This window comes from Sapajus apella, unplaced genomic scaffold (genome assembly GCF_009761245.1).
Source record: "Sapajus apella isolate SASKATOON/1434 unplaced genomic scaffold, GSC_monkey_1.0 scaffold94, whole genome shotgun sequence".
NCBI classification, from domain to species: Eukaryota; Metazoa; Chordata; class Mammalia; order Primates; family Cebidae; genus Sapajus; species Sapajus apella.
In genome coordinates this window covers 3,754,388-3,766,783 of record NW_022437034.1, presented here as the reverse complement: position 1 = coordinate 3,766,783, position 12,396 = coordinate 3,754,388, and the positions used below count along the sequence as shown (strand labels likewise).

Below are 12,396 nucleotides of genomic sequence, written 5' to 3'. Positions count from 1 at the left end.
CCTTCCTTCCTTCCTTCCTTCCTTCCTTCCTTCCTTCCTTCCTTCTTTCCTTTCTTTCCTTTCTTTCCTTTCTTTCTTTCTCTTTCTTCTTTCTTTTCTTTCTTTCTCCTTTTTTTTTTTTTTTTTTTGAGACAGGAGTCTTGCTTTGTTGCCCAGGCTGGAGTGCAGTGGTACTATCTTGGCTCAGGGCAACCTTCACCTCCCAGGTTCAAGTGATTCTCCTGCCTCAGCCTCCTAAGTAGCTGGAATTATAGGCACACGCCACAACGCCTGGGTAATTTTTTTTTGTATTTTTAGTAGAGACGGGGTTTCACCATGTTGGTCAGGCTGTTCTTGAACTCCTGACCTCGTGATCCGCCCACCTTGGTCTCCCAAAGTGCTAGGATTACAGGTGTGAGCCACCATGCCCAGCTTAGTTCCATCTTTTTGATCATGTTTCAGATGGTTTATACTCACTTTCAAGTTGTCACTTTGCTGTTTGCCATCATGTTCTAAGCCAAAAGTACTCTTGGAATGTGAAGTTGAAGGAGGTAATTAAAAGGATCTAGGACCAATAACCATGATTAGCATATTCTTTCTTAGTTCTTTCAGTTCAGCTGCCTAAGGTGATTTTTTTTTTCTGGATCTTCCTGATGCTAAATATGATCATATATGTTAGGTTGAGTCTTTGTGGTATTTCTGATATCAAGTTGTAGAGGGAGAATAAAATCTCTTCGGAAACATAACTTCTAGAAAACCAAGTAACTTTGAGGACAGCACAAACTTCAAATGTCTATCAAGATTTTATGTGATTAGGCCCTGCACAGCGGCTCATGCCTTTAATCCCAGCACTCTGGGAGGCTGAGGCAAGCAGATTACCTGAGGTCAGGAGTTCAAGACCAACCCGGCCAATGTGGTAAAACCTCATCTCTACTAAAAATACAAAAATTAGCCTGGCGTGGTGGCTTACATGTGTAGTCCCAGCTGCTGGGAAGGCTGAGGCAGAATTGCTTGAACCCAGGAGGTGGAGGTTGCAGTGAGCAGAGATTGCGCCAGTACACTCCAGTCTGGATGACAAAGCGAGACTCCATCTCAAAAAAACAAAAAAGATTTTATGCAGTTAACACAACCTGCTGTTATGTAGCTTTGCCTTAACAAAGTTTCAATTCCACTGCAGCAGTTCCTGTGATATCTGGTGTTTGAGTTCCACAAACATGAGTGATGAACAATGAAAAGGATGGATTTCTTAGTCATTTTGCATGTTAAGGTTAAAATTCAGGGAGTTGCCTTCAATTGGTAAACTATAGCTAATAATGCAACAAGATAATTTGAGTTATTTGTGTGTGTGTGGTGTGCGTATTTGCAAGAAGAGTTCTTTGTAAAATCTGGATCTTCTGTCTGGTTTCATCTGTTAGATGAAGTTGTTTTTCAATTTTTGGAGACAGAGTCTTGCTCTGTCACCCAGGCTGGAGTGCAGTGGGATGATCTTGGCTCACTGCAATCTCTGTCTCCTGGGTTCAAGCGATTCTCCTGCCTTAGCGTCCCGAGTAGCTGGGATTACAGGTGTGCACCGCCATGCCCAGCTAATTTTTGTATTTTTAGTAGAGATGGAGTTTCACCATTTTGGCTAGACTATTCTTCAACTCCTGACCTCAGGTGATCCGCCTGCCTTGGCCTCCCAAAGTGCTGGGATTATAGGCATAAGCCACCGTGCCCGGCATAGATGAAGTTATTAAATGTGATTTCTCCAAACCCAAATTCATTTCTGATTGAGGTGAATTTGAACAAAAGTTATGCATCACAAGTCAATTATCAAGTGTCCTTGTTTTTCTGTAATGGTGCATTTATTTATTCTTTTTTTTTTTTTTTTTTTTTGAGACGGAGTTTCGCTCTTGTTACCCAGGCTGGAGTGCAATGGCGCGATCTTGGCTCACCGCAACCTCCGCCTCCTGGGTTCAGGCAATTCTCCTGCCTCAGCCTCCTGAGTAGCCGCGACTACAGGCACGCACCACCATGCCCAGCTAATTTTTTGTATTTTTAGTAGAGACGGGGTTTCACCATGTTGACCAGGATGGTCTCCATCTCTTGACCTCGTGATCCACCCGCCTCGGCCTCCCAAAGTGCTGGGATTACAGGCGTGAGCCACCGCACCCGGCCCATTTATTTCTTCTTTTGCCTTGAGTGGATTCAAAGAAAGCACAGCTTTACCCTGTGCCAGTAGTTTTATCTACAGCCCAATCACACTTTCCATTTTGCAAAATACAGATAAAATGTCCCAAATAAACCTACTTTTTTGAATCTACTTCTGTTTTCTGCTCCTGCCTTCTGCTCAGCAGATGGGCATGTCTTATACGTCATAGAAAAAATTAAAGCTATCACTGTGATTTACTTAAATTCTAACACTTATAGTTATAAAACCTATCTGATCTGTGTTTGAGATAGTTCTTATTTCTTTCACTGAAGTTTCAGATGAAGAGCTGTCTTTTCCCTGTTCAAGGATGGTTGTTTTAATGTCTTCCTTTATCTCCAGTAATCTATTTCATCACTTATTCTGTCTTTATTCGGTTTTTTTTTCAGTCATTCTTTGTATATTCATTATTTTACATGGTCTAGACAGACATGTTAAGGGTTTCTCTATTCATAATTTAAGAAATAATAAACCACATTTTTATGCCATAGGTTTTGGTTTTTGTTTGTTTGTTTTGAGACAGAGTTTTGATCTGTTGCCCAGGCTGTAGTGCAGTGGTGTGATCTCAGCTCACTGCAACCTCTGCTTCCATGATCCAAGTGATTCTCATGCCTCAGCCTCCTGAGTGGCTGGGATTACAGGTGCCTGTTACCACATCTGGCTGATTTTTGCATTTTCAGTAGAAATGGGGTTTCACCATGTTAGCCAGGCTGGTCTTGCACTCCTGAGCTCGGGTGATCTGCCCACCTTGGCCTCCCAAAGTGCTGGGATTATAGGCATGAGCCATCATGCCTGACTTATGTCATAAATTTAATAAAAACATATCTATTATCCTATGTAGATTCAAGGGCTTGATTTATTTTTCAGTGATCGTGCCTCTTAAAATGTTCTTCATATGTGTTTCATAGATGAATTAAAACATCCTTGTTTCTTAAGCAATTGGTGTCTTACTATAAAGAAATGTGCATAAAATCCAGACCTAAAGTACAAAGTCATTATAATTAGTAACCACCACTTGTCTTCTACTGAAAATGGCATGTTCTTCCCTGAGCCCTCCTTATAGTGCCTCGTGCCTCCTGTGGACCACAAAGGTTGTGAATCTCTGTTCCAACATGGTGCTATCGGAAGTTCAGTGAGAGGTACAGAGACTGTTCAGCAAGAGAGATGGCAGCAACACACCAAGTCCTTCTTAAACTGCATATTTTAATCCTTTTTTCTTATCTATTTTGATCATCTATTTTCCTCTTGCTGCTTTCTCATTGATTTATTGTCCTCTTGTCTGGTCCTGTGATGTCTACATCAGCGGTCCCCAACCTTTTTGGCACCAGGGACTGGTTTTGTGGAAGACAGTTTGCCCGCCGACCAGAGTGGGAGGGGGCGGTTTGGGGATGAAACTGTTCCACCACAGATCATCAGGCATTAGATTTTAATAAGGAGTACGCAACCTAGATCCCTTGCATGTGCAGTTCACAGTCGGGTTTGTGCTCCTGTAAGAATCTCATGTTGCTGCTGATCTGACGGGAGGGGGAACTCAGTCAGCCATGCTCCACCACTGCTCACTCCTGCGATGCAGCCTGGTTCCTAACAGGCCCCCAACCAATACCAGTCTGCAACCTGGGGCTGGGGACCCCTGCCCTACATGTTGTCCTCCACATTCTATTCTCACTTTTCTCTTAATTTTTTCTTTTTTTAAATTTATTTTTTAAAAAATTTTACTGAGTGTAGAGATGAGATCTCACTATGTTGCCTAGGCTGGTTTCAAACATCTGAGCTCAAGCAATCCTCCCACCTTGGCCTACCAAAGTTCTAGGGTTACAGACATGAGCCACTGTGCCTGGCACTCTCATTTTTCATTTATACTTTTGTTCTTTTATGTTCTCTTAATTTTTATGTAATATTTCAAATATTCAGAGAAAAAATAGAGAATAATGAACACTCTCCCAACACTCAATTTTGTCAAATTTTAATACTTACTTCAGATTTTTTTAAAACGAGATGAATATTAAAAATACATTGCTTTTATACTCTTCTTCAGTCCCTTTCCTCCCCCATCTTCTTCCATCTTCTTCAGAGGTAAACTGGTATGCTAAGTTTGCTTTTTTGTTTTTTGTGGGGTTTTTTTCTTTTTTTTTGGAGAGAGGATCTCACTCTGTTACGTAGGCTAGAGTACAGTAGCACAATCATAGCTCACTGCATCCTCACACTCAGTGGGCAATTCTGCTGCCTCAGCCTCTGGAGTAGTAAAGACTACAGGTGTGTGCCACCATCCCCAGCTAATTAAAAAAGAATAAAATTTGTAGAGTCAGAGTCTTGCTCTGTTACCCAGGCTGGAATGCAATGGCACAATGAAAGCTCACTGCAGCCTCGAACTTCTGGGCTCAGGTAATTCTTCTGCCTCAGTCCTATTAGCCAGGCCTACAGGCATGCATTGCCATAACCAGCTAATTTTTAAAAAGATTTATAGAATGGGGTCTTGCCCAGGCTAGTCTCGAACTCCTGGCTTCAAGAGATCTTCCCGCTGCTGCCCCTTTTGCTTTGTTTGTTTTTTCTTACTTTTTCCCATTTATTGCTTCAGTGGCTGCTTTCTCTCACCTGCTAGGCCTTCAGAAGTAGTTCTTAGATTCATAGCTCTGTGCTTGCTTCTCATTGTATTGAAGATCCAGTCACTGAGCCCAACAATAGTTTAGCAGAGGTTCTGGGGCAAAGCTGTGGAAAATGCTCTAAATAAGTATTTTCTCTAGGTAGCAGCTTACTAAAACTTCACTCCTTTTATGGTCAAGAGAAGCCCTGCAGTAGCTTCTTCTGGTTTTATTCAGTGAATTTTGCTCTGAGTCCATGCCTCCTTTTCTGCACACTTATTGCCCTTCATCCCATATACTATGAGCCCATAATTGCTTTGCCTGTTTTCAGACTGAGGCCCAGAAGCCTATAACTTTATTTCTTCCATCACAATATATTTCTGTGTCGTCTCTGACCCACAGAGATGTTATCTTGTTTTGAACTGGTTATGCCTTTAAAATTTTCTCATCTTTAAATTTACTAATGATATCCGTATTTTTAGAGCACAGGCTCAAAAACCAGAGAATTCTAAGTTTATTGGAACCTCACTGTTGTTTCTCTACTTTTCAGCTATAAAATTGCTCTTTGAATTGTGAGATCCATTTACAGAAAGTGTTGCTGCTGTTTAGACTCTTGCTCAGTAAAGATCTGGTTTGTTATTTTTATATTTCAGGTAATTTTGCCTGCATTGTTTCTGAGCTATTCATTTGAGACTATGTTTAGTGGCATCTTCATTTTAAAAAGCCAAATTATTTAGTTCAATTCATTGTAATTTTAAATTGATTGATAGGAAAACATGAATATTAAAAGATGTAAAATATATATGCCAAACAAAATGCCAAGGAAAGTAGTGTGCTGATGGACACTTGAATCAGTTTACTTATTTACAAACAACAGAATGAATAGAAAAATGGAAGGCAATTATTGAGCATTTTCTGTGTACCATAGTATATATTTATATGCATGAATCCATATATGTATGTATATAAATATTTGTGTTAGTGTGTATCTAGACATACACTTATAAAAATATATAGTTTATTGTGTGAAGGAATTTAGTAGCTTGTCTAAAATCATACATTTGGTTACTCATAGAGGTAAGAATAAAATTTAAATCTATCTAACATCAAAACCCTTGCTCCTTATACTATATTCATTTAACATTATGTCTTTTGGTCACAAGACTTTGTTCATGGTATAACCTTGGTCAGTTATTGTCATGTCATTTCAGTGATCTTAGGATTTCTAAATGTGATCTTGAGCCTTAATTTTTCGTTGTATCCACTGTGGTGGAGATCGCTAGTTGTCCACTGAATAGGAGTAATTTGAACCACGTCTAGGCCTGGCTCCTGAGTGATCTGAGCCACTTCTAGGCCTGGTTCCTAAAACTCCCACCTAGTTTTTCAATGTTCTTTCCCCTTTTCTGAGAGCTGGAATGGTGATGGGTAGAACTGACCTTGGAAGCCACATGTTGGCTGACTTCAGTTTGAGTACACGAAAGAACTTTTCAATTCCTGCCAACCGGGAACGTACACTGTGGGTTGTATCTTAGTGAGAAAGACATTTTCATTTTATTGAAGCCATTGTGTTTTAAGGTGTATTTGTAATAGCATTTTAACCTACCCTAACTAATATGCTTGTTTTAAAAGACAGGCTAAGAATCACGGCCACAATCTTTTATGAGACGGAGTCTCGCTCTGTCACCCAGGCTGGTGGGCAATGGCAATCTCGGCTCACTGGATCTTCCGCCTCCTGGGTTCAAGTGATTCTCCCTGCCTCAGCCTAAGTAGCTAGGATTACAGGCACTCGCCACCATGCCTGGCTGGCTAATTTTTATATTTTATTAGAGAGTGGGTTTTGCCATGTTGGCCAGACTGGTCTCGAACTCCTGACCTCAGGTGATTGATCCGCCTGCCTTGCCTTCCAAAGTGCTGGGATTACAGGCAAGAGCCATCATGCCCGGCCAGATTTTTCAACATAGGCAAAATATGTTGAAGAAATTTTTACAGACATGCTTTTACACATCAATAAGATACAACAAATGAAAAAATATATTCTTTAATAATTTGAGGACTTATTTTGACTGACAGTTAAGAATGTTAATATGGGGCTGGGTGCAATGGCTCACGCCTGTAATCCCAGCACTATGGAAGGCTAAGGTGAGTGGATTATCTGAGGTCAGGAATTTAAGACCAGCCTGACCAACGTGGTGAAATCCTGTCTCTACTAAAAATAAAAAATTAGCTGGGCATGGTGGCACACGCCTGTAATCCCAGCTACTTGGGTGGCTGAGGCATGAGAATCGCTTGAACCTGGGAGGTGGAGATTGCAGTGAGTTGAGATCACACCATTACACTCCAGTCTGGACAACAAGAGTGAAACTTGGTTTCAAAAAAATAAAAAACAAAAAATGCTAATATTGGAACTGACTTATATTATTACTATTATTATTACTTAAGATGTTATCCTATGATAGATGGTCATTATTATGGTTGGCCAGAAATTGACTAGCAAAAGGAAAGGGAGTCTCTAAAATGGAGGACAACTGTTAGGTTACAGATTAGGCTGTCACCTCTTGAGAGAATGTGCCAGCCACATGATATATCTACAAAACCTTTCTGCCTGCTACCTTTTCCACGTGTGGCCTCAGTCTGCATCCCATGCCCATGTATTGTTTCTGGTATCAGGGCCCACAGGGATTTACCGTCACTTGCATTAATTGGTGTCATGATCAAAGGAAAATATGTCCCTTTTAACAATAGAAAGAGCTCATTCTTCCCCTGTCCTCTCCTCTTACTTCATTTGTAAACCAACTGAAACAGACAATACAGGTTTTTGAAGCAGAAGCCTGTGGTGGTGATATGGACTACAATGCAGGTTGAGGCATCAGTTGCTCATCTCATCTAATCTTCCATCCGTGGTCAAAAGATAAGTAATCCTTTGCAGTAATGTGGTTGGTAATGGGAGCAGCGAAACTCCTCTTGGACCATCTGTTTACTGTGTGTGGTGTCATTCAAGGAGCAAGCCCAGGAGTAGTTTAAAGTGCTGTTTGAGTGAGTGAGGTACTCAGCACAGTCAGTACTACCAACTTGGGTAGACTCATTCTTTTTATATTCTTTTCCTCTTGCTTCTGCCATTAAGAATGGAGGAATGGTGTCATTCACCACTGGTCCATATCACTTAAAGTTGTCAAATCACAGAAAAAAAAAAACTTTTTTCTTCCTGAAGAATTTTTTGTGTGGTTATAACAATGTACTTTTCCTTTCTAAAATTCAAGTCTCAAGCTGGGGCTTACTTTTTATTGGTTCCTCTGCTTTTTTGTTTTGTTTTGTGAAGTTAAGTAACAGTAAACTAAAAGATGACAGCATTTTGTAAACACAAGGATTTAAAATGATCCTCATAGCCCCCCCTTTTTAGGGGAGATAATTATGATAATGATCTTCATATTCTTCTTCATCTTTCCCTTGAATACCTCCTATGCTGGGGAATTTTTTGCTTCATTTTGAAATACTCTTACTATTTGGAGTTCTTCTTTATGAGTCTGGTTTTGCTGTACAGCATCACATAGAATGTCTGTTTGTTTTTTTTTGTTTTTTATATTTTTTGTTTTTTTGAGTTAGAGTCTCACTCTGTCACCCAGGCTGGAGTGCAGTGGTGCAATCTTGGCTTACTGCAACCTCTGCCTCCTAGGTTCAAGCAATTCTCTCGCCTCAGCCTCCTGAGTAGCTGGAATTACAGGCATGTACCTCCACAACTCCCTAATTTTTGTATTTTTAGTAGAGATGGGGTTTCACCACATTGGCCAGGCTGGTCTGGAACTCCTGCCTTGGCCTCCCGAAGTGTTGGGATTATAGGCGTGAGCCAATGTCTGTATTTAAAAAAAATAATTGTTTTACTGTTGTTTTATGCAGATATAAGAAACCTAAAATGATTTTTATAGTAACCATTTATTTTTGTTCTTCATAGTTTTCCCACTCCAATGTTTATCCCTAGACATATAGTTTAATCTTGCCTGTTTTGTTTGATGATATATCTTTAAAGCCTCTTAAACTACAGATGACAGAATGCAGGCCATTTGACCTATAAAGTTTCCTAGGGTCTAGGTTTTACTGATGCTTATGCACAGTGCACTTCAGCCTGTTCCTCTTTTCTCTATATTACCTGAATATTGGCAGCTGGATTCTGAGGCTCAGTCAGACTCAGGTTTGATCCCTGAAGTAAGATTAGTGGTGATATTATGTTATTTTCTCATAAGACTCCTAATGTCTAGTTGCTTTTCTTTTTGCATTATTAAGAATTATTGATGTCCATTGCCTATATTTGTTAATTGAAGTTGCAAAATGAAATTCTAATTTTATCAAACCCCTTTTTCATTTAGCAACTGGAATATTTTATAAACAGACAATATCCCTCATCTACTATTTGGTTATAAGTACTCTTTGGTTACTGCTTGATGCAGTTCATATGGGAAAAATAATGCCCACATTTTGATCCAGTTAACTCTGGCAGTTTTATTGAAGACAGGTGTCTTAATGATGCTCAGGAAACTCTTATAAGGCAAATGACTGAATGAACTATCATAATTCTCTTAGTATGTCTTTTCTCAGGCTATACATCCCAAAATCCTTCAACACTTTCCTATATATTGCTACTTCCAAGCCTTTGTTATCTTGGATGCTGTATTCCAAGCTTTTTATGTGATAGTTTGTTATTCCTTTTAACCAGGCTAAGATACAATGCTAAGTAAAAAAAGGCAAAATATATACCATACAGTAGGTATATACCAAATTCTACCAATGTGGGAGTACACTAAGTTTGTTGCTTTCTTTGACCCATTATTCCAAAAATGAATCTGATTTTGTCTTAAAATTCTTGATTTTTAAGTTCTTATTTTTCTATCTTTTTGTATATGATTGACTTAACTTTTTAGTTCACAAAGTCACAATGTCCTTGTTGGTAGTAATTTCTGCTCATACACCCCAAACATTCCAAATGGTTTCTTTTTTGTTGTTATTCAGAGGAAGAACAAGAATACAGATGGCCTAAAGAAAGATATTTCTTCTGTAGCCATTATTTCCCAGCAGACGGTTGTTGTATAATATAAAATGCCTTTGATTTAAGACTTGTAGCTAAGTCTCAAGGCTGCCAAAGGGTTGCAGAGCTCTTTAGTGTGTTTGCCACATGCTCAATCTTTTGTTAAGGTCTCCTCTGAAATCGATTCAGATTGTATTACAAGTTAGCGTTGAAAAAATTCCTGTCATATGTGGTTACAAATCTGCAGTCTTTTTTCAGTTGCTAAAAGCACATGTGGAATTGAGACCTTTGTTAAACAGTTGCTGCCAATGATCTCAAAGTGACATCGAGCCAGGACTGACAGTTATAGTAATTGTTAATGTGGCAAATTTAAAACATCAGTGAAGGCCTGGCGTGGTGGCTCATGCCTGTAATCCCAGCACTTCGGGAGGAAGTTTTTTCTTAACATTGGTAAATTGCTTTATAGACATGGAACTGATAAGATTGTAGGTTTTATTGCCTTGACTCATTTTCTAGCCAGTTATTGATAGGATATTATTTATTGATAGCTATTTCAACATATAAAATTCAGGTATGAGAGAAATTTTTTTCACTAAAATATTATGTGGCTGGCGTAGTATTTTTTATGTTCCATGTACAGAATGGGGGCTTATATACCAGATAAGGGAGTGAACTTCCATATTAACTTGACAGCCTTTTAGTTAAATGTATGCCATTCTTGATTTTGTTGCTATTCCAACATTTGCTTGTGTGATTCCCAACTCTGCTGCTTTCTAAATATGCCATATGTAAAGGATCTCTGGCAGTTCATTTAATTTTATAATCAAAAGTCTGTTGCTTCAGACCTGTTAATAATTGGGTTTCCATGATATATAATTTTTCTATGCCATCATTCAATGTACTTTGTTTTTGAAGACCTATTAACTTTTCAAACCTATGAAATCTAAAGTATGTTTTGTTTTAGGAATTAGGAAATTATATAGAAGTAGAAACTGTAAAATCAATCCCTTTATAAAAACTTGGTATTTAGTCCAGGTACAATGGCTGATGCTTATAATCCCAGCACTGTGGGAGGCTATGGTAGGAGAATCACTTGAGCCCAGGAGTTTGAGACCAGCCTGGACAATTTGGTGAGACCCTCTCTCTACAAAAATAAAAATAACGTTTTAAAAAGAGAGTGTTAAAAAAGTCTTCTGGAAAAAGGATTGTAAAAAAAATAGAAAAAATGACTTGGTATTGAAGAACCTATAGATTGGCATATATATGACATTGTACCCTATTACTGAAATCTTCTGAAATTTCTTTTCGACATTTAAAAATTTTGCTAGCCTTCACTGATTTAAGAAATTAGAAAATTCTTTAAACAAAGTCCTAAACAAAAGTTACATGAGCATTGCCTCAACTGGAATATGAATGGTACGTTGCAAGAAATAAAAAATTCCAAGAATATCAAAAATTTTTGATATTTGTTTGTAATAGTAAAAAACTAATTATAGAAAAAAAGATATTATAGAATTTACCCCCAAAATAAGATGGAAAATATACGAGAATTGATGAGCAGTGATGATGAGAATATATGAACATCTGAGCATTGCTTAATATAGTAACACTTTCTAAATTTCTAACTTTAGGTGATGGAATATGAGAATAGGATTCGAGCCTACTCCACACCAGACAAAATCTTCCGATATTTTGCCACCTTGAAAGTCATCAGTGAGCCTGGTGAAGCAGAAGTATTTATGACGCCAGAAGATTTTGTGCGATCCATAACACCCAATGAAAAGCAACCAGAACGTAAGCTGCTAAAGTGAAATATAAGATTGTGATATTTATTTTGTTATAAGCTACTTTGTTTCTTTCTACATAGTACTTAAATCTTACAGGCCCATATAATAATAATATCAACTGTGTGGCTATTGAGTATCAGGCATTGTGCTAGGCTTTAGGAGTACAAAAGAGAAGGCTTCAGTCTAATGTGGCAACGTGCAACCAGGGTAAGAGGTTGAGGAAATTGAGCCCCTCTGTTTGAGATTCATTGTCTGTAATTAGAATGTTTCTGAAGGTAATACATTACATGTATAACTGCTATCAAGTCACTCTTTAGTGAGGAAAACTAGAACACTTATGAAGTATGAAATTAACACACTTTTAAACAACCAGTGGATCAAATACATAATCACAAAGGAAATTAGAAAATGCTTTCAGTTGAATGAAAAGGAATATAGAACCTCCCAAAACTTATGCAATGCCACAAAAGCAGTGCTCAGAGGGAAATTTATAAACACCTACATTTAAAAAGAAGAATGATCTAATCAATATTCTAACTTTCATACACATAAAACCAAGTTATAGGCTGGGTGTGGTGGCTCATGCCTATACTCCCAGCACTATGGGAGGCCAAGGTGGGCGAGTCACTTGAGGTCAGGAGTTCCAGACCAGCCTGGCCAACATGGTGAAACGTCATCTCTACTAAAAATACAAAATTAGCCAGGTGTGATGGTGCATACCTGTGATCCCAGCAACTCAGGAGGCTGAGACAGGAGAATCACTCGAACCCTGGAGGCAGAGGTTGTGGTGAGCCCAGATCACTCCAATGCACTCCAGCCTGGGCAAGAAGAGCGAAACACTGTCTCAAA

At 38.8% G+C, this 12,396-nt stretch overlaps 1 protein-coding gene across 7 annotated transcripts in view; it reads left to right on the top strand.

Moving 5' to 3' along the window:
- The window catches only part of MICU1 (mitochondrial calcium uptake 1), a 236,443-nt gene that overhangs the window by 56,165 nt on the left and 167,882 nt on the right, over positions 1–12,396 (top strand). For all 7 annotated transcript variants that reach the window (XM_032256311.1, XM_032256308.1, XM_032256312.1 and 4 more), the window contains exon 4: positions 11,392–11,554. In XM_032256311.1, the coding sequence (XP_032112202.1) occupies positions 11,392–11,554 (163 nt within the window). The remainder of the gene's footprint in view (positions 1–11,391; positions 11,555–12,396) is intronic.